The sequence below is a fragment of the Macaca mulatta genome, chromosome 10 (assembly GCF_049350105.2).
Source record: "Macaca mulatta isolate MMU2019108-1 chromosome 10, T2T-MMU8v2.0, whole genome shotgun sequence".
NCBI classification, from domain to species: Eukaryota; Metazoa; Chordata; class Mammalia; order Primates; family Cercopithecidae; genus Macaca; species Macaca mulatta.
Window position 1 is genome coordinate 87,556,753 of NC_133415.1, and position 22,982 is coordinate 87,579,734.

The following is a 22,982-nucleotide window of genomic DNA, read 5'->3' on the forward strand; positions in this document are numbered from 1 at the left end:
AAGAAGTCAATAAATGTTTGCTGCATGGCTCAGTGTTCATCAACCTTTAAGCATGAGACCAAAAGATTGCAAAGATGCTTCATGCTGTGACCCCTAGCCTCCAGGAATGACTCATGTCTAGCTTTCCTGATTCAACAAATAGAGATGTAAGTATGCCATGAACCCCCACCTATCTTGCAGGGCTCAAATGATCAAATAAGCCAAAAAGGAAACTAGTAAAATGTCATACAATTGAGTCGGAGGTCTTACCTGGACCACCTGCCATGGGAAATCCTGCCTCCATCCTAACTGAATTTCCGGCTCCGATGGGTCCATTCATTCTCACATCTTGGCTTCGGTTCTGAGCCAAAGCCAGGTTGATAGCACCTTCCCCTGAGAATGACAGTCAAGTGATAAAAAGGAAATCATTAGAATAAAATGCAAATTTTGTTTATAGATAGCTATATAAGTGCTGTAGTTATCCGTGCTTTTGAAGAATCATGGTTAGTTTACCACCAGAACAATGGTGGGTTCAATGTAGATGGGTCTTTCTTCAACCCATCTGAGTAGGTTTCATTAAGCACAAAGAGATATAACCAATTCTTGTAATAAGGAAGCAGGGTGACCATGAATGATGCTTAGTATCAACAGAGATCCTGGAACTCTGAATATTTATTTTCAACCATCTTACCAATTGTGTGTGTGTGGGGTGTGTGTGTATAATGGAAGAAAATGTTCTCAAAAACTCTCAAAATCCTAGACTTTCTTTTGATAATTTATGATCAGAAGGTAGATATTAAATATAAGTAGTTTTAATGAATAAAGAACATATACTGGTGCAGGGATACTAGCACTTGTGAACAAAATGCCACTTCCATTCAATAACTGCAATATAAACCTATTTCCAGCAGGAAAAAAATCATGCAATGAAGAGGAGATAGGTTGCTACAAATCTACTTTCTGAGACACCAAATGACAGGACCAGTATTTGTATAGGTTTTTGTTTATTGAGACGGGGTCTCACTTTGTCACCCAGGCTGGAGTGCAGTGACACAGTCATATAGCTCATCACCGCCTTAAATTCCTGGGCCTAAAGGGTCCTCCTGCCTCAGCCTTCTGAGTTGCTGGGACCACAGGCACATACCAGTATGTCCGGCTATGTATAGGATTTTCCTTTTTTTTTTTTTTTTTTGAGACCGAGTCTCACTTTGTTGCCCAGGCTGGAGTGCAGTGGTGCAATCTTGGCTCACTGCAAGCTCCCCCTCCCGGGGTTCATGCCATTCTCCTGCCTCAGCCTCCTGAGTAGCTGGGACTACAGGCACCCGCCACCACACCCGGCTAATTTTTTTGTATTTTTAGTAGAGATGGGGTTTCACTGTGTTAGCCAGAATGGTCTCGATCTCCTGACCTTGTGATCCACCCAGCTCAGCCTCCCAAAGTGCTGGGATTACAGGCATGAGCCACCGCACCTGGCCTTTCTTTTTTTTTTTTTTGAGAAGGGGTTTTACTCTGTCGCTCAGGCTAGAGTGCAGTGGCATGATCTCAGCTCACTGCAACCTTTGTCTCCTGGGTTCAAGGGATTCTCCTACCTCAGCCTCCCGAGTAGCTGGAATTACAGGCACCCACCACCACGCCCAGATAATTTTTGCACTTTTAGTAGAGACAGAGTTTCACCATGTTGGCCAGGCTGGTCTCCAACTCCTGCCCTCATGTGATCACCCACCTCAGCCTCCCAAAGTGCTGGGATTATAGGCATGAGCCACCGTGCCTAGCCTGTATAGGATTTTTAATTTTATCTTATTTGAGCTTCACGGTACCCTCACAGGTAATGTTACTAGAAGTGTTCCAATTAAGTAGACTCTAAACTTAGAGGAAACTTAAATCTTACTTGGTCCAATGATAAAAAGGTCTCTGAAACAAGCTACAGAATGTTTCTTGCACTTAATGCAAAATTTTGACTACTGTTATTATAAGAGAGCACCACCTTGTGGAGAGTTAAAATATAGCTAGTCTGTGGCTGCTGAGCTGAAAGGTTGCACTCACCCAAGTCCTTCTATACTAGGGTTCAGATTCATAGGGTCAGATGGCAAAGTAGAAAGTTAATGAGACAAGGCAGTTTCCTCTGTCCTGTCACTGATCTAGGTCAGCTTTCTCTTTCTTTTTTTTTTTTTTCTGAGACGGAGTCTCACTCTGTCACCAGGCTGGAGCGCAGTGGTGTGATCTTGGCTCACTGCAGTCTCCACCTTCCGGGGTCAAAAGATTCTCCTGCCTCAACCTCCCGAGTAGCTGGGATTATAGGCGCATGCCAACACACCCAGCTAATTTTTGTATTTTTAGTAGAGACGGGGTTTCACCATGTTTACCAGGATGGTCTCGATCTCCTGACCTTGTGATCCACCCAAAGTGCTGGGATTATAGGTGTGAGCCACTGTGCCTGGCCTAGGTCAGCTTTCTATGTCTATTTTAACCAGGGAGGTTCACTGGTCACAGGGAACAAACATCCTACCAAAAAGGAAGCAATCACTGGGAGCTACCAGATGCTCTGGCTTGCCTCTAGAAATCAGGCGTAAAAGAGAAAGAGAATACAGGTCATGAGGGTTTCCACCAAAGGAAGGGAACTATTAATATACAAAATTTGTTAAGACATTCTAGGTAGAAAGAAAATTGTTCTGGAAAAGGACATCAGTTTGTCAGTTTGTATCATTCCTCTGCTTAAAACAGGTCCATTGCTTCTCACTATTTTAGAAATAAAGACCAAACTTTTTTTTTTTTGAGTCAGAGTCTCACCCTATTGCCTGGGCTGGAGTGCAATGGCACAATCTCAGCTCACTGCAACTTCCGCCTCCGGGTTCAAGTGATTCTCCTGCCTCAGCCTCCCAAGTAGCTGGGATTACAGGTGCTTGCCACCACGCCCGGCTAACTTTTGTATTTTTAGTAGAGACATTTTGGCCAGACTGGTCTCGAACTCCTGACCTCAGGCAATCTGCCCATCTCAGCCTCACAAAGTGCTGGGATTACAGGCATGAGCCACTGTGCCTGGCCAGGCCAAACTTCTTAACAGTCTACACAAGGGCTCAAATTATCTACCTAGCCAAGTGCTGTTCAACACAAATATAATATGAGCCACAGATACAATTTAAAATTTTCTAGAAGCCCCAGTAACAGATTAAATTAATTATCATTTATTTCACTTAATACATCCAATGTATTGTTATTCCAACATGTAACTAATGCAAAAATTATTTTTATTTTTTGAGACAGGGTCTCACTCTGTTGCCCAGGCTGGAGTGCAGTGGTGAGATAACAGCTCACTGCAGCACTGACCTACTGGGCTTAAGCGATCCTCCCACATCAGCTTCCCAAGTAGCTGGGACTACAGGAGTATGCCAACATGCCTGGCTAATTTTTTTCAGTTTTAAATTTTTTGTAGAGACAGGGTGGAGTCACTATATTGCCCAGGCTGGTCTTAAACTCCTGCGCTCAAGCAATCCTCCTGGCCTCAGCCTTCCAAAGTGCTGGGATTATAGGTGTGAGCCACTGAGCCTGGCCAATATAAGAATTATTGAGATACTTTACATTCTTTTGGGGGATACCAAATCTTCAAAATGTAATATGTATTTTATACTTACAGCGCATATCAGTTTTAACTAGCCACATTTTCAGTGCTCAAAAGCAACATACAGTCAGTCTGTGGCTACCAATACTGGACTGCCCATATTTAGCCCTGTCTATCTCTTTAACCTCATCTCATGCTATTTTTCTCCTTCAATAACAAGGATTCAGCCCCAGTGTTTCTTTTTAGTTTCTTAGGCACACAAGGCTGCTTCTTACCCCAAGGCCTTTGCTCATGTGGTTTCCTCTGCCTAGAACAGTTCTCCGCACTCTTCGCATAGCTAGCTTCTCAATTTTCACGTAATCTTAAGTGTCACATGCCCAAAAAGGCCTCTACCAACCATCTTATCCAAGGTTAGGTAACTTTTATCAGAACATCTTGTTATTTCTGCAGAGCACATTCCACGTAATCATTCACTCACTCATTTTCTTGCTTGCCTCCCCCATCACTATACAGGGGTAATCACAAGTCTGTCCTTATTCCTTTACATCTGTTGTTCCAGCATAATTAATAGCATTCTCTTTCACTTTCAGAAGTGTCCTACTTTAGGCTGGGGATGGTGACTCACGTTTGTTAATCCCAGCACTTTGGGAGGCCAAGGTGGGAGGATTGCTTCAGACCAGGAGTTCAAGACTAGCGACATGGTGAGACCCCATCGCTATGAAAAATTAGTCAGGCCCATGCTGGCATGCACCTGTGGTCCTAGCTACTCAGGAGGCTGAGATGGGAGGATCGCTTGAGCCCAGGAGGCTGAGGCTACAGTGAGTTGTGTTTGTACCACTGCACTCCAACCCAGGCAACATAGTGAGACTTTGTCTCAAATAAAAAAGAAAGAAAAGTGTCCTAATTTAATGATAAATTATATGACGATCTATAATATATCCTTTATACATAAAATAGTGCCTGGTACATGGCAGGTGCTCATTAGCTATTTTTAAAATACAAACAGTCATCTTATTTATAACCTTACAAAGGATTATAGGCATTTTTCTACATGACAAATTAAGTTCTGGAAAACCTCACATTTATCAAATCTCATACTCACAATAAGAGGGTTAGGGCAAACTGAAAACCTATGAGACTTTGTAACCAGAGCTCTAATAAAAGCAGTAACTGGTGGAGGCAAAATACCAGAAAAAATGCAGTGGAAATGCCTGGTTAAAGCTGCTGAGATAATGCAGATGTAGTGGAGCTCTGAGCCAGTGGGGCTGCCATTAAGGTGGACACAGGAAGAAACGCAACCTGTCATGAGCTGAGAGCCACGCAAGGCTGGGGGACGCACGTCAGGAAGGCACACGAATGCACACTCTCATCCTTAATTTTAATAGAGCTGAAAAGACTCCCACACATGCAACAGCTGAGTGAAAAGCTTTTTCTTGTTGATAATTATAATTCTATTTCTACTATTCCAGCTCCTCTTACCTAAGAAAAAAAATCACATCTTAAGAAACAGAATTTCCACATTATACTGCTATTATTCCCCTATTTGCCAACTGCATATATGCCAATTCATGTCAAAGAGAACACTACGGGCTCCCAAACTTGCCAATTAGGGGTCCACAAACTACGTCTTGTGGGCCAAATGCAGCCCACTGCATGTTTATTTAAATAAAGTGTTATTGAAATCCTGCCATGTTTACTTGTTTACATATTGCCTATGGCTGTTTTTGCCCTACAAGACAGAGCTGAGTACTTGTTGAGTTCAGATCTTATGGCCTGAAAAGCCAAAAATATTTATTCTTGGCCCTTTATAGAAAAAGTTAGCAGACTACCACTTTAGATCACCATGAATTTACAGAGGTGGCACAAAATGTCCTCAAAAAGATGTTTCCCCAACTCCCTGGCCAAAACTTAAAAAAGGAAGGGTACAGGGAGTATTAGTCAATGGAGAATGGACTCTTGCGAGAACAACCTGTCCCTCAAGCCTTGCAGCAGACATGACAGTGGCAACATTCCTTCTTTTTGTTTTTTTGAGACAAAATTTCGCTCTTGTCGCCCAGGCTGGAGTGCAGTGGCATGATCTCGGCTCACCATAACCTCTGCCTCCTGCGTTCAAGCAATTCTCCTGCCTTAGCCTCCCGAGTAGCTGGGACCACAGGCATGCACCACCATGCTGGGCTAATTTTTATATTTTTAGTAGAGTCGGGGTTTCACCACGTTGGCCAGGCTGCTCTCAAACTCCTGCCCTCAAGTGATCCATCCACCTCAGCCTCTCAAAGTATTGGGATTACAGGCGTGAGCCACCGTGACTGGCCAACATTCCTTCTTACAATTTACAAAATCAATAGCCCAGTTCCACAAAAGCAATAGCTGCTGCCATCACTTCACTCCTGCCTGAATTCCCAGGATTGTAAGAACAGAGATCATCTGGGACACACATGTAGCCTAAAAGTTAAAGAACTCTTTCTGTATTGTGATAATCATTGTCATATGTGAATTTCATAATTTCTTAAAATATGTTATCTATTTGCTTCCTTGCTAGTACTCATGTTTGAATTTATGGCTATAATATTAAGGGAGAACCAGCATTTTATCCTTTTAGGAAGTAGGTCTGCTTAAGAGATAAAACTGGTACTTCTTTCTCCAGTGAAAAACACTATCAATTAAGGTTTTGAAGTCTTTAAATAGGAACAGAGACCATAAAACGTGGGGTTTTAAAGAAACCACTTATGTGTCCCTTAAAGTATAAACAGCCCACACACTGTTATTTTATCCAACAGTTGTTCGACTTCCACTCTTCCTAATAGTTCCTCCTACAGATTGCTGTGAATTAACTATACTTTTCTGGATCCTTTTCGATAGTTCCACATTTTTCAAATTAAAGTGGTTATTGTTTAAGCCACTATCCCCTCATTTATCAAGTGGTGAAATTTATCCCATTTCTCAATCTACATATAACCCTTTCTAAATAATCTGTTTGTTGGTATTTCCCCTTTGACGGCACAGCAACCTACAATGCTAGACTGCATAAAATGTGTCTCACTCCTATAAACAAAATGATGACCTCGGCTGCTGAGGTTTCACGGAGCATTTAGGTTCTACGTAAGCACAGGGCCAGGAGGACCTGGCCTACTGTGGAAGGGAAAGTTGGAATTGCTGGTTGTCACCTGGTTGTATCAACACAGGAGGGGAAGAGGGGGGTCTAGTTCACTGAGCTTCCAAAGAGCTCTCCCACACATGGTAGGTACTTATATCTCTCACAGGTTTGTCTTCCTTACTAAAGTCATAAGCTCTTCCGAGTTTATAACAGTAAGGACAATATTTATCACTGTATTCCAAATGCTAAAGCTTATAGTCTATGGGGGATAAAACAACAATCAATAATTGCTCTAATGAAAGTGTGAGATACATGATCTGAAGGAGAGAAACAAACTTTTGTGAGAGCACATAGCAAAGGACTCTGACTTGCCAAAGGAGTTCAGAGAATACATCCTCAAGATTTAAGCTGATACTTGAAGGCTGAGCAGGCATGAACTAGGGGAAGGGGGGCTGGTAGGGGATAGTATTTCATTCAGAAAAGACATCAATACAAAGGACCTGTGGCAGCAGGAAGAGAAAGTTGAGAAGCTGGAACACAGGGGGCAAGGGAGGAGAGTTATATAAGATAAGGCTGGATGAAGAAGGTAGAGGTGAGACCACGCAAGGCCTGAGGTCATGGTAAGGAGTTTGGTCTTCATTCTTTGAATAATACCAAGAGATAGTAGGATTTTAATCTAGGGGTGTAGGGGTGTATGTGTGTGTGTGTGTGTGTGTGTGTGTGTGTGTGTACCAAGAGATAGTAGGATTTTAATCTAGGGGTGTAGGGGTGTGTGTGTGTGTGTGTGTGTGTGTGTGTGTGTGTGTGTGTGTGTACCAAGAGATAGTAGGATTTTAATCTAGGGGTGTAGGGGTGGGTGTGTGTGTGTGTGTGTGTGTGTGTGTGTGTGTGTGTGCGCGCGCGCACGCCTGCTCATCTAATTTTCATTTTGAAAAAGATCATTCTGGTAAAAATATTGACAATGAACACTGTGGGCCGGCATGATGGCTCACGCCTGTAATCCCAGCACTTTGGGAGGCTGAAGAAGGTAGATCAACTGAGGTCAGAAGTTTGAGACCAGCCTGGCCAAGATGGTGAAACCTCGTCTCTACTAAAAGCACAAAAATTAGCTGGGCATGGTGGTACGTGCCTGTAATCCCAGCTACTCGGGAGGCTAAGGCAGGAGAATCGCTTGAACCTGGGAAGTGGAGGTTGCAGTGAGCTGAGATCACGCCACTATACTCCATCCTGGGCAACAGAGCGAGACTCTGCCTCAAAAAAAAAAAAAAAAGAAAGAAAGAAAAGAAGAAATGAACACTGCTACAAAAGGAGAGGACTGTTGAAGGCTTCGTAATCTGTTAGACGAATAAAGAAAATACTAAACTTTATTTGGTGGAAGGAAGGAAGCAAGTTAAATTATATGTTAAGCTGGGTACAGTGGTACAGGTGTAGTCCCAGCTACTCAGGAAGCTGAGATGGGAGGATCATCTGAGGCCAAGAGTTTGAGTCCAGCCTGCGCAACACAGAAAGACACCATCTCTAAAAACAACAATAACAAAGAAAACCACACAACTAAATAAATAAGACAAATCAATTCCTGGTCAGGATGCCAGCAAAATCAAAGTCTGAAAGACTGATGGTCAAAATTAGCCAAAGGAATGGAAACCAAGACTACAGATGTAAAGACCATCAGGACCCAGCAATAACCTCAGTCAGTCCCTCTTCATCTAAGGTGCTGCAAAGCAAAGTACAAGTTACATGAGTTGCTTGGCATTCTGAAACACAAGAGCAGAGGAACAGACAAAGCAGCATAGAAAATCATGCTATATTCTACTACTGTAATGATTCTGGTCTAGATGGGCACATGGCAAAGTAAAAGACCTTCAATCTGAACGGAGAGAATCCCTAAATCCCGAAGCTGCTGGTTGTTGCTCTGAGCAAGGATCCGTAGCCGCTCCGCTGCTTCCCGGGGGATGTTGAATGTCACACGCACGCTGTTCCAGGGCTCCACCTTCTGTACTTTTAGCTTGCTGGACTCTTGATTGTGAAAGAAAAAGAATTTTATTAGTAATCTTTTATCCACCAGAGGAGAGATGGAATTAAAAACAAACCAAAAGAGTAAAAGAATAAGGTGGAGCACCAGCTTGGAATAGCTAACAGAGCATGCTTTGGAGCTATATACTCAAATCTAATCCTAGCTTTGCCACTTAGCACCTGGATGACCATGAATGAGCTATTTAACCTTTCTGAAACTTACCTTTTTCTTTTCTAAAACTATGAAAAAAACTACTTCATGAGATTTTGAGTACAAATTAGATAATACATGCAGAAAAACCTAGCATAGTACCTGGCACATCACAGGCAATGAATAAATGGAAAGCAGTAAGATGGAGAAAGGATCATAAAAAAGAAGAGAGAGGTTAAGTTTAAATTAATAGAACAGGCTCATGCCTATAATCCCAGCATTTTGGGAGGCCGAGGTGGGTGGATCACAAGGTCAGGAGTTCATGACTAGCCTGGCCAACATAACGAAACCCTGTCTCTACTAAAAATATAAAAATTTGCTGGGCATGGTGGCACGCACCTGTAGTCCCAGCTACTCGGGAGGCAGAGACAGGAGAATTGCCTGAACCCAGGAGGTGGAAGTTGTGGTGAGCCTAGATTGTGCCACTGCACTCCAGCCTGGGCAACAAAGTGAGACTCCTTCTCAAAAAAAAAAAAAAAAAAGGCAAAGGACAGTTCTCCAGAAAAGATACACAAATGGCCAATAAGCACATGAAAAGATGCTTGACATAACTAATCATTAGAGAAATGCAAATCAAAATAAGATACCACCTCACAACCATTACCATGATACTATCAAAACCACAGAAAATAAACATTGGTGAAGATATGGAGAAACAGAATCCGCAGGGCATGGTGGCTCACACCTATAATCCCAGCATTTCGGGAGGCTGAGGCTGGTGAATCACTTGAGTTCGATCAGTCAGGAGTTTGAGATCAGCCTGACCAACATGGCAAAACCCCATCTCTACTAAAAATACAAAAATTAGCCAGGCATGGTGGTGCACACCTGTAGTCCCAGCTACTCAGGAGGCTGAGGCAGGAGAATCACTTGAACCCAGGAGGCAGAGGTTGCTGTGAACCAAGATTGCGCTACTGCACTCCAACCTGGGCAACAGAACAAGACTCCATCTCAAAAAAAAAAAAAAAAAGAAACTGGAACCGTTGTGCACTGTCAGTGGGAATGTAAAAGGATACAAGCTGCTGTGGAAAACGACAGTTTCTCAAAAAAAATTAAAAACAGAATTACCACAAGATGTAGCAATTCTACTTCAGAGTACACACTCAAATGAACTGAAAGCGGAGTCCCAGAGAGATATTTGTACACCATATTCATAGCAGCATTACTCACAATAGCTAAGATATAGAAGCAACCCAATGTCTACTGACAGATGAATGAATCAGTAAAATATGGTATATATATACAATGGAATATTATTATTATTATTTGAGACGGAATCTTGCTGTCACCAGGCTGGAGTGCAGTGGCATGATCTTGGCTCACTGCAACCTCTGCCTCCTGGGTTCGAGCAATTCTTCTGCCTCACCATCCTGAGCCGGGACAACAGGTGTGTGCCACCACGCCCAGCTAATTTTTGTATTTTTAGTAGAGACAGGGTTTCACCATGTTGGCCAGGATGGTCTTGATCTCCTGACCTCATGATTGCCTGCCTCGGCGTCCTGAAGTGCTGGGATTATAGGCGTAAGCCACTGCACCCGGCCACGATGGAATATTATTAAGCCTTAAAAAGGAAGGAAATCCTGTCACATGGTGCAACATCAATGGACTTTGAGCATCTTACGCTAAGTAAAATAAGCCAGTCACAAAAAGGCAAAATTCCACTTATATGAAGGAAGTAGTCAAAAATCATAGAAACAGATAGTAGAATGGTGGTTTCCAAGGGCTAGGAGCAAGGAGGAAATGGGGGGTTGTTATTTAATGGTTAGAGATGTTCAATATTTTTTTTTTTTTTGAGACAGAGTCTTACTCTGTCACCAGGCTGGAGCGCAGTAACGCGATATCGGCTCACTGCAACCTCCACCTCCCGCGTTCAAGTAATTCTCCTGCCTCAGCCTCCCAAGTAGCTGGGACTGTAGGCGCCCACCACCATGCCTGGCTAATTTTTGTATTTTTAGTAGAGACGGGATTTCACCATGTTGGCCAGGATGGTCTCAATCTCTTGACCACGTGATCCACCTGCCTCGGCCTCCCAAAGTGCTGGAATTACAGGCGTGAGCCACCGTGCCTGGACAGAGATGTTTAATTTTACAGGATGAAAAGAGTTAGGGCGACACATGGTGGTGATGGTTGCACAACATTATGAGTATATTTAATTTCCACTAAACTGTATGCTTAATAATGGTTAACATGGTAAATTTTATGTGTATTATACAATAAAAAATAATTTTTAAAAAAGTTAAGTAATTGAGGAGGTACTATTAAATGTAGTTACATTTTACAGGTTGGAAAGCAAATCCCAGGCATAGTTAGCTGATAAAAAAGTTATTTGGCTGGGTGCAGTGGTGCATGCCTGTAATCTTAGCACTTTGGGAGGCCAAGGTGGGCAGATCACTTGAGCTCAGGAGTTTGAGACCACCCTGGGCAACATAGTGAGAACTCATCTCTACAAAAAATAAACAGAAAATTAGCCACGTGCAGTAGTGTGTGCCTGTAGTCCCAGCTACTTGTGAAGCTGAGGTGGGAGAATTGTTTGAGCCTGGGAGGTCAAGGCTACAGTGAGCTGAGATCATGTCACTGCATTCCAGCCTGGGTGATGGGGTGAGACACTGCCTCAAAAAAGAAACAAAAACAAAAAAAGTTATTCAACAACCTCAGGCAAAACAATGTTCTCTTTTGTTATTAACTCAGCTAAACTGAATCTTCTGTATCCTTCATTCAGTTATACATTCTAATATTAAGATAATGGTCATTCAACACCTGTGAAAAGAAGGAAAAAAAGAGATAATGGTCATAGAGGAATATCTTTTCTCAAAATGAGAAATATCTATGGATAGAGGAAAGTGCCTACATGTTGCCTACAGCCCCTTCCAGCTCTTAAACCACTGTACACTGAATGTTAACTTTTCCAGATATGGAGTTCACTTGCTCTAATGTGGGAAAAAAAAGGGAAAACTTGCTAAAAGGAATGAGATAACACAATCACAGGAATTTAGAAAAGATTAGACAATATTTAGTCCAAGACTATTTTACAGGTGAGGAAACCAAGGCCCAGAAAGTGATCTGCTCAGAATCTTGTGGCTAACTAGTAGCATCAGAGATGACATTAAAACCCAGCTCTGATTTTCAGGGCAATTTCCTTTCCATTACACGTAGGCTTCCAAACAGCAAAAGGCAGGAAGTTTGGGGATCCTGGCCACCAATCATAGACACTGCAGGACTTCTTCCCACTCTGAAGTGTACTGGAATCTTGTACATATTCTACACAAACATCAAATTTGCTTACGGTATTAACACTTGTAATATGCTTGCAGAAAAATCCATATTCCTAATAGTTATATCTTATCAAAATCTTTTTGAACTTTCATATTTGAGAGATTTGACTTAAAATTTTTTTGGACCAAGAATATAATCTGATAGCACCATAAATCTAGAATTGGTTATTTATTTTTATTTTTTTGACACTCACTCTGTCACCCAGGCTGGAGTGCAGTGGCGTGATCTCAGCTCACTGCAACCTCTACCTTCTGGGTTCAAGCAATTCTCGTGCCTCAGCCTCCCGAGTAGCTCGGATTACAGTCACCTGCCAGCACGTCTGGCTAATTTTTGTATTTTTAGTAGACGAGGTTTCGCCACGTTGGCTGGGCGTGTCTCGAACTCCTGGCCTCAATTGATCCGCCCGCCTTGACCTCCCAAAGTGCTGGGATTACAGGTGCGAGCCACTGCGCCCACTTTTATTTATTATTTATTTTTTTAGACAGGGTCTCACTCTGTTGCCCAGGCTGGAGTGCAGGGGCACTATTAGAGCTCACTGCAGCCTTGACCTCCTTGGACTCAAGTGATCCTCCCACCTCAGCCTCTCGAGTAGCTGGGACTACAGGCGCACGCCAACATACCCAGCTAATTTTTGTATTTTCTGTAGAGATGAGGTCTCTCTATATTGTCCAGGCTGGTCTTGAACTCCTGGGTTCAAGTGATCCACACAACTCAACCTTCCAAAGCGCTGGGATTACAGGCAAGAACTACTATGCCTGGCCTAGGTTTGGTAATTTATTTGAAAGCCATAAATAAATTGATTCAGCAATATATAAACAACAGAAAAATGTAGTAATTAATAAAGAGCAATGAACAATTACAGGCCCAGCTAGACCTTTATAATATATATTATAACTATGATTATGGTTACAATAATGTTGATAACGACATGAAAAATTCTTAATTGTATGCTAAAAATAATACATAACTATGAAGAATCGTATACAACACAGTAAAAAGCAGTTGAAAAAACAGCTTCCCTCCAGATAACAATCTCAAAGATAAAACCCCCAAGCCTAAAAAAAGCTAATTAACTCTTGATCAATTTAGGATTTGTGATTAAAGGAATAAATCTACGCTTTTCACTGTGTCTGAACGGATTAGATAATTGTGCTAACTAGAATAGAGAACATCTAAATCAAGGTTCAAAACCACAAATGCCTATAAGATCTGGACAGGTAATCTAAATGTGTGAAGAAGCCAGATGGGAACTGTGGTGAAGTGGGGTTGCTCTCAGTAGCAGCTGCTACTTAGTACCATCTGGGAAAGAGGGAGAACTCAATGTTACCAGATCTTCCTATTTTAAAAGATAAATGTAAAACTCTGGATTTTCATGCAATATATCTCAATTTTTAAAGCACTGGCAATGAAACTCAAACATTAAAAACAAACTAAATCTCAAACACTAATGTGGGCCAAATAACACATGGTTGCAGACTGGATCCAGCAAGTTGTCAGCTAGTGACTTCTGATATAAAAGTTAAGGGAATAAATTTAAAGTGCATTATAAGCAGACTCATGGAATAGTAAGTTTTCTAAGCTTTAAGGGTCCTTAAAGATTTCAATTTACAGATAAGGAAAATGAAGTCCAGAGAGTTAAAAACAAATAAATTTGGATATTGAGAATTACTTTTATCCACTACAGCAGATTATCCAACAATTTCCACGATAAGAAATACTTTATGTTAAGCTCTTCGATGTTACTTAAAAGAAAGAAAACATGTATATTTTTAAAATCCTAAAATTCTACCTTTGCACTTAAATTCGGCCTTTTGACCCAATTTAGCAAACTTGCTTTGTAAAACTCAAGATAGCCATAGAAGGGCAAACATTTCAAAAACAGTAACAGGAATAAAAAATAATTAAAGCAAATTACCCATGTGTAGCAAATTGGGCACATTTTTCAATATTGCATCTAATTTCCATTTGAAGTCTTTATCATCTATATTTCCTTTGAAGGCCACAAAAATTGTGGAATCCTCCAAAATACTATCACTTTTTGTGTCATCATCTTCTAGTCCGGAGTCAAAATCCATCTCTGAGTCTTCCATTGTTGATGAACACAAGGAAGTATAGATGTCTTCTAGGTTTGGAAGGTCATCCAAAACCATGGTGAATATTATTCCAGAAGCATGTGCCAAGCCGACAATAAGAAAACTTCTGAAAAGAGAAGATACAAAAGAGCATTACAATGCATAGTTATGCATTCAACAATGTATAATTCATAGTTCTATGAAAATTATAATTTATTTGACATAAGGAAATACTATAATTAAGAAATTACAAAAAAGAAGATAAGCTATTTTAATTATGATATTCTAAAACAATTAGTTCTTACAGTTATTACCAAAAATAAAAATACACCAGTCTTAAATTTAACATTCTTTTTATTATGTTATATGCCACTTTTTTGTAAGCCTAGAATGTCAGGAGAAGGGAACAAAGGATCACAAGAAAATAAAACAAGCACATACTTTTTGGGAATTATAGGCTGGTTGACCCCACAGAGCAAGGGGCTCCCCAAGACTCTCCCTACTTCTGTCCTGACAAAAGCTTAAAAGGAGCCAAGGTTTCTAAAGCCCTCTTCCTTCTCCAAACTACAAAGCACAACCAGACCTGACTAATAGCAACTGGATGATTACCTAAAATTCTGAAGTCTTTCATGAGCCATTTTAAACAATGTTTAAAGGGTTATTAACAGTGGAATGGCTGAAAATAATGATTCAGAAATAAACACTTAAAAATTCTTACATGAAAGGGCTGGGTGCGGTAGCTCACACCTGTAATCCCAGCACTTTGGGAGGCCAAGGTGGGCAGATCACTTGAGATCAGGAGTTTGAGACCAGCCTGGCCAACATAATGAAACCCTGTCTCTACTAAAATACAAAAATTAGCTGGGTGTGGTGGTGTGTGCCTGTATTCCCAGCTACTCAGGAGGCTAAGGCAGGAGAATTGCTTGAATCCGGAAGGGCAGAGGTTGAAGGAGCCGAGGTCGTGTCACTGCACTCCAGCCTGGGCGACAGAGTGAGACTCCATCTCAAAACACACACACACACACACACACACACACACACACACACACAAAAACCAAAAAAGGGGTTGATAGACGTTTATGAAAATAAAGAACTGTGTTCTGGACAGAATTAAATTGCTTCCTAACTTTTAGATATAAAGAAGTTACATTTTCTGCTATTTTCAGGTATACTGCTTACCAAAAAGTACATGTAGATCACACAGTGTGGCCATTTCCTCTGTTAGCTTTGGGACTGAAGATCACATACTTAACCCAAAAGTAAATGAATGAACATTAATTTCCAGCATTTGTGGTAAGCAAAAATGGCATGGAAACCTAAGAACCTCCCACAAATGTTCTAATAAAATAATCCCTTATAATTTTAACTATAACACAACATTGATTGATTGACTGACTGATTGAGACAGAGTCTCACTTTGGTGCCCAGGCTGCAGTGCGGTGGCACAATCTCGGCTCACTGCAACCTCCATCTCCCAGGTTCAAGCGATTCTCCTGCCTCAGCCTCCTGAGTAGCTGGGACTACAGGCAAGCACCATCATGCCCGGCTAATCTTCTGTAGTTTTAGTAGAGATGGGGTTTTCACATTGCCCAGGCTGGTTTCGAACTTCTGAGCTCAGGCAAGCCACTCACCCTGGCCTCCCCAAGTGCTAGAATTACAGACGTGAGACACCATGTCCAGCCTTTTATTTATTTATGGCACTTATTTATATTATTAAAATATTATAAATTATTACTTTATACTTGTAACTATAATTACAAGTTTCTTTTAAAAAAAAGGATAAGAACATTAATCCCCTAAAAAGCAACTATATTAGGTTGGTAGGATCATTGATAAATTTTATTTTCCTATTTTCCAAATATGCTGCAAATCATTAGGAAATATAAAACTGCTGTAATATGGTTATATTCCGTGCATAAATAAAAAAAAGTAACTGAAAAACTGTTTAACTTTTTTTTTTAATTTATTTTTTTGAGACAGGGTCTTACTCTGTTGCTGGAATGCAGTGGCACAAACATGGCTCACTGCAGCCTCAACCTCCTGGGCTCAAGTGATCCTCTCACCTCAGCTTCCCAAGCAGCTGGGATTACAGGCATGTACCACCATGCCCAGCTAATTTTTAAAACTTTTTATAGAGATTGCATCTTGCCATATTGCCCAGGCTGGTCTCAAACTCTTAGGTTCAGGTGATTCTCCCACCTTAGCCTCCCAAAGTGCTGGGATTACAGGCATGAGCTACCATGTCCAGTCAATTTTTCTTTTTTAAATAGTGAGGCTGGGGGATGGCTTGAGGGCAGCAATTTGAGACGGGCGGATCACGAGGCCAGGAGATGGAGAGACGATCCCGGCTAACACGGTGAAACCCCACCTCTACTAAAAAATACAAAAAAACTAGCCGGGCGAGGTGGCGGGCACCTGTAGTCCCAGCTACTCGGGAGGCTGAGGCAGGAGAACGGCGTAAACCCGGGAGGCGGAGCTTGCAGTGAGCTGAGATCCGGCCACTGCACTCCAGCCTGGGTGACAGAGCAAGACTCCGTCTCAAAAAAAAAAAAAAAAAAAAAAAAAAAAAAAAAAAGACTAGCCTGGGCAACACACTGAGACCCTGTCTCTACAAAAAATAAAAAAATTAACTGGGTGTGCATGCCTATAGCTCCAGCTACTCAGGAGGCTGAGGCGGGAGGATCCCTCAAACCCAGGAGTTTGAAGCAGCAGTGAGCTACAATAGTGCCACTGCATTCCATTAAGGGTGATAGCAAGATTTTTGTCTCTAAAAATAAAAATAAAATAGGCCGGGCACGGTGGCTTATGCCTGTAATCCCGGCACTTCGGGAGGCTAAGGCAGGTGGATCACCTGAGGTCAGGAGTTCGAGACCAGCCTGGCTAACATGGTAAAACCCCGTCTTTACTGAAAATACAAAAATCAGCTGGGCGTGGTGGCAGGCACCTATAATCCCAGCTACTTGGGAGGCTGAGGCAGGAGAATCACTTGAACCCAGGAGGTGGAGGTTGCAGTGAGCCGAGATCGCACCACTGCACTCCAGCCTGGAGGACAAGAGCAAGACTTCGTCTCAAAAATTTAATAAATAAAATAAAATAAAATAATTGCTAGTGACTAAACTTCAACAGCAAAGGCTTTGCAAAAACCAACCTAAGCAACCTTTGGGGAAAAAATTCCTCTGTTATAAGAAAAAATACTTCCAAATTTCAGCAGAGCACCTTGTGTTCTGGCAATTATATCCTTTTCTTGTACTATGACTGTTACAATGAAACTGATTTGGGTGGTTAAGAAACAACAGCAGGGTCAGTGGTTCATACCTGTATTCCTAGCACTTTGGGAGGCAGAGGCCGGAGGCCTGCTTGAGCCTAGGAGTTCTAGACCAGGCTGGGTAACAGCGAGACCATGTCTCAATTTTTTAAAAAATTAAAAAAACAAAAGAAACAACAGCAGTCAGAAAATCTCAAATTAATACCACTGCCCTTATTTAACTGCCATCTGCATTTTACAGATTTTTAATAAACTTTAGAGGTAATTAAACACAACTAATAAAGATTTTTAGGGCTTAAAAGTTGCTGCTTAGCAGGAAAAATGATGACTGCCTACAAAGCTATAGCTATTTAGCAACTATTCCAAAGTTGGAACAACTGCAAGAAAACAATTTAAAATCTAAGAAACATTTTCCAAAAGAATCTTTAACCAGAAAGGAGACTAACTAAAAAGCCTGGACTTTGATAGTCTCCCTAAATAGGCCGTTGGTCATGACATGAAGACTGTGTATCTAGATCTGGAAAACCTTATGCTGGCAGATACAGGAATTGTCAGTTTAACAATACTATGGGCACTACACAGTACTTTAAAAAAAAAAAAAAAGAGAGAGAAATAGAAAGTCTATGAAAAATTGCTGGCCTTCCCTCCAAAAAAATAATTTTTAAAGAAACTTCTTTGGTTGGTAGGCTATTTATTATTGCCTCAATTTCAGAACTTGTTAACTGCTATATTCAGAGATTTAGTTTCTTCCTGGTTCAGTCTTCCTGGTTCAGTTCAGAGTGTATTTGTCTAGGCATTTATCCATTTCTTTTAGATTTTCTAGTTTATGTACACAGAGGTGTTTATAGTATTTCTGTGGTATCAGTGGTGATAGCCCCCTTATCATTTCTGATTGTTTTTTTAATTCTTCTTTCTTCTTTATTAGTCTTGCTAGTGGTCTATTATAACTAGTGATCCATCATTATTATTATTATTATTATTTTTTCCCCAAAAAACCAGCTTCTGGATTCACTGATTTTTTGAAGGGTTTTTCGTGTCTCTATCTCCTTCAGTTCAGCTCTAATCTTGGTTATTTCTTGATCTTTTGCTAGCTTTGGGGTTTATTTGCTCATTTTCCAGTTCTTTTAGTTGAGATGTTAGATTGTTAACTTGAGATCTCTCTAGCTTTTTGATGTGGGCATTTAGTGCTATAAATTTCCCACTTAACACTGTTTAACACTGTCCCAGAGATTCTGGTATATTGTCTCTTTGTTCTCATTAGTTTCAAAAAACTTCTTGATTTCTGTCTTAATTTCATTATTTACCCAAAAGTCATTCAGGAGCAGGTTGTTCAATTTCCACTTAGTTGTGTGGTTATGAGTGAACTTCTTAATCTTGAGTTCTAATTTGATTGTGCTGTGATCTGAGAGACTGTTATGACTAAATAGGATTCCTTATTTAATAAATGGTGCTGGGAGAACCGGCTAGCCATATGCAGAAAATTGAAACTGGACCCCTTCCTTACACCATCCTTACATAAATTAACTCAAAATGGATTAAAGACTAAAATGTAAAACCCAAAACTAAAAAACCTCAGAAGAAAATCTAGGCAATACCATTCAGGACATGGGCATGGGCAAAGATTTCATGACAAAATGCCAACAGCAATTGCAACAAAAAAATTGACAAATGAGATCTAATTAAAATAAAGAGCTTCTGCACAGCAAAAGAAACTATCACCAGAATGAACAGACAACCTACAGACTGGGACAAAATGTTTGCAATCTACCCATCTAACAAAGGTCTAATATCCAGAGTCCACAAGAAACTTAAACAAATTTATCAAAAAAACAACCCCATTAAAAAGTGTGCTTTCAGGTGTCTCCTGCCTCCAATCTGTCTTCAGACAGCAGCCAGAGGGATCTTTTTAAAACACAAAATAGGCCAGGTGTGGTGGTTCGGGCCTGTAATTCCAGCACTTTAGGAGGCTGAGGTTGGAGGATATTTTGAGACCACTCCTGTCAACACAGTAAGAGCCCATCTCTACAAAAAAAAATGTAAAAATTAATCAGATGTGGTGATGCACACCTGTAGTCCCAGCTACTTGGGAGGCTAGGGTGGCAGAACTGCTTGAGCCTGGGAGGTCAAGGCTACAGTGAGCTATGATTGTGCCACTACACTCCAGCTTGGGTAAGAGAGCAAGATCCTGCTCTTAAAAAAAAAATTAAAAGAGCAAGATCTATTTTAGAGATGGCCTAACAGGCCTAGGAAACAAGTTATTGAGGAAAAACCTCAAAACAAACTTTGCCATTTACAAATTAACCTGTATTTGATGCAGGAGAGGCAAGCCCCCAAAGTGGGGTTTAGCCTTCAAGCGTTCTTGGCTTCACCCAGGAAAGAACCTAAGGGTGGGCCGGGTGCGGTGGCTCAAGCCTGTAATCCCAGCACTTTGGGAGGCCGAGGCGGGTGGATCACGAGGTCAGGAGATCGAGACCATCCTGGCTAACATGATGAAACCCCGTCTCTACTAAAAATACAAAAAACTAGCCGGGCGTGGTGGCGGGCGCCTGTAGTCCCAGCTACTCGGAGGCTGAGGCGGGAGAATGGCGTGAACCCGGGAGGTGGAGCTTGCAGTGAGCCGATATCGCGCCACTGCACTCCAGCCTGGGCGACAGAGCATGACTCCGTCTCAAAAAAAAAAAAAAAAAAAAGAACCTAAGGGTGAGCCAGGGTAGGGTAGAAGAAAACAGCTCTATTGAAGCTGCAGTGTTACAACTCTGTGACTGCTCCTGCAGAGCAGGACTACCCCATAGGCAGTGTGCTGAGACTAGCAGCTCAGGGCAGTTTTGCAGTTATATTTACACCAAATTTTTTTTTTTTTTTTAGATGGAGTCTCGCTCTGTCACCTAGGCTGAAGTGAAGTGGTGTGATCTCAGCTCACTGCAACCTCTGCCTTCCAGGTTCAAGCAATTTTCCTGCCTCAGCTTCCCAATTAGCTGAGACTACAGGCGGATGCCACCACGCTTGACTAATTTTTTGTATTTTGATAGAGACGGAGTTTCACCGTGTTGCCCAAGCTGGTCTCGAACTCCTGAGCTTAAGCAATCCGCCCACCTCAGCCTCCTACTGTACCCAGCCAGGGGTTATATTTATATCTACTTTCATGTATTTATTTATTTTAATTTTTTTGAGATTGAGTCGAGCTCTGTCTCGCCCAGGTTGGAGTGCAGTGACACATTTTAGTAGAGATGGGGTTTCACAGTGTTGCCCAGGCTGGTCTCGAACTCCTGACCTCAGGTCATCCACCCGCCTCGGCCTCCCAAAATGTTGGGATTATAGGCGTGAGCTGTCGCGCCTGGCCTATACCTACTTTTAAGCGTGTAGGATAACAGGTGGTTTATGCAGAAATTGCTAGCAAAAGTATGGTAACTTGGGTCATTGCCTTGGAGAGGGTTGGTAAGTCCTGGGTGTTGTCATGGCAATGGTAAACTGAAATGGCACACCGGTGGACATGTCTTATGGAAAGTTGCTCCTGCCCCACCCCTGTTTTAGCTAGTCCTCAATTTGGTCTGGTGTTCAAGCCCTGCCTCTGGAGTCGATTCCCACCTCCTACCTCATATTTAGGCTTAACTGAATGACAGCTAGTTTTTAAAGTTGAAGATTAAATAAAGAGCCTGTAATCCCAGCACTTTGGGAGGCCGAGGCAGGTGGATCACCTGAGGTCAGGAGTTCGAGACCAGCCTGACCAACATGGAGAAACCCCATCTCTACAAAAATACAAAATTAGCTGGGTGTGGTGGCGCATGCCTGTAATCCCAGCTACTGGGAGGCTGAGGCAGGAGAATCACTTGAACCTGGGAGGTGGATGTTGCAGTGAACCGAGATAGCGCCATTGCACTCCAGCCTGGGCAACAAGAGTGAACCTCTGTCTCAAAAATAAATAAACAAATAAATAAATAAATCTCTTTAGCAGGTTGATATTTTGCCCTGGTGTGCCAATGAATTGCTTGATTATGTGTCAAGTTCAAAGCATCTGAAAATTTCAAATTACAGCTTACAAAAAAGTATATACCATAGGTTACGTGGGGGCCTGATATTAGGAAATCAACAATTCATCTATGTGCTGTATGAAGCAGCATCTAGAAAGCTTTATTCAACAAACTTTGAGGGAACTATGGTAGTAGTAATGAGAAAAGTTAAGTGAATAGCAGTGATCCAATGCAATTTCTTCAAGTTTCAATCTATTGAAGTCAACCAATGACAACAATGGTATCTTTCTTACTCATCTAACAAATAATTTATCTTTAGAAAAATGTAAGGATAAAAGCGTTATTGTAAAGCCCTACAGCGAGGAAATCCAACAGTTTTTCTGACTATTGAGGCATCAAATGCCTGACATTGCATTTACAGGTAGGTATCTTGATATTGTGTCATAGGTTTATCAGCAGTTCCGCAAATTCCTACTCCAACTTTGCATAAAGGCTTACTATGGCTAGGTGTGGTGGCTCACACCTGTAATTCCAGCACTTTGGGAAGCCAAGGTGGGCAGACAGCTCAAGCTTAGGCTTTTGAGACCAGCCTGGGGAACATGGTGAAACCCCATCTTTACAGAAAGTACAAATATTAGCTGGGCCTGGTGGTGTGTGCCTATAGTCCCAGCAACTCATGAGGCTGAGGTTGCAGTGAGCTGAAATTGTGCTACTGCACTACTGTTGCTCTGAGCAACAGAGTGAGACTCTGTCTCAAAAAAATTAAAAATGATTATAAACACTCAGTAAATGTCAAAGTGTTACAGTCACACACAGCATAACAATAAAATAATATTCTTTATAGCAATTATTCCTGCCTTAAATGGAAGAATATTCACTGAAAAAAAAATGTAAAAACAAAATTTAAGAAAGGCTGGCACGGTGGCTCACACCTGTAATCCCAGTACTTTGGGAGGCCAAGGCGGGTGGATCACTTGAGGTCAGGAGTTCGAGACCAGCCTGGCCAACGTGGCAAACCCCGTTTCTACTAAAAAAAAAAAAAAAAAAAAAAAAAAGAATAACTCTAAATTACACATATGTTCACAGCAACATTATTCACAATAGCCAAAAACTCAAATGTCCATCAACAGGTGAATGGATAAACAAAGTGTGGTAGATACATATAGACAGAATATTATTTAGATATAATAAGGAATGAAGTGCTGATACATGCTACAATGTAGATAAACCTCAAAAACCACATGCTAAGTAACAGCAGTCAGACATAAAAGGTCATATATTGCACAATTCTATTTATTTATTTTATTATTATTATTTATTTATTTATTTGAGAGGGAGTTTCGCTTTGTCGCCCAGGCTGGAGTGCAGTGGCATGACCTCGGCTCACTGCAAGCTCCACCTCCCAGGTTCACGCCATTCTCCTGCCTCAGCCTCCCAAGTAGCTGGGACCACAGGTGCCCACCACCACGCCCGGCTAATTTTTTGCATTTTTAGTAAAGACGGGGTTTCACCGTGTTAGCCAGGATGGTCTCGATCTCCTGACCTTGTGAT

General features: G+C 41.5%; 1 protein-coding gene and 1 long non-coding RNA gene across 19 annotated transcripts in view; both read right to left on the minus strand.

Annotated features, from left to right (window-relative positions):
* The window catches only part of NCOA6 (nuclear receptor coactivator 6), a 119,393-nt gene that overhangs the window by 56,693 nt on the left and 39,718 nt on the right, over positions 1-22,982 (minus strand). For 17 of the 18 annotated variants that reach the window (XR_013399788.1, XR_013399787.1, XR_013399786.1 and 14 more), the window contains 3 exons: positions 14,042-14,325; positions 8,490-8,645; positions 250-372 (listed from right to left, as the gene is read on the minus strand). Coding sequence is in view for 13 of the 18 variants with exons in the window: in XM_077951487.1 (XP_077807613.1) it covers positions 250-372; positions 8,490-8,645; positions 14,042-14,276 (514 nt within the window). In the remaining 5 variants the exon portion in view is untranslated. Of the gene's footprint in view, positions 1-249; positions 373-8,489; positions 8,646-14,041; positions 14,326-22,982 lie in introns of those variants that run through there. The other variant, XM_077951491.1, reaches the window with a different exon arrangement.
* On the minus strand, positions 1,455-7,622 carry LOC144332088 (uncharacterized). The gene is made up of 2 exons (XR_013399839.1): positions 5,797-7,622; positions 1,455-1,568 (listed from the first exon to the last, which is right to left on the minus strand). It is a non-coding gene; the product is annotated as an uncharacterized LOC144332088 (long non-coding RNA).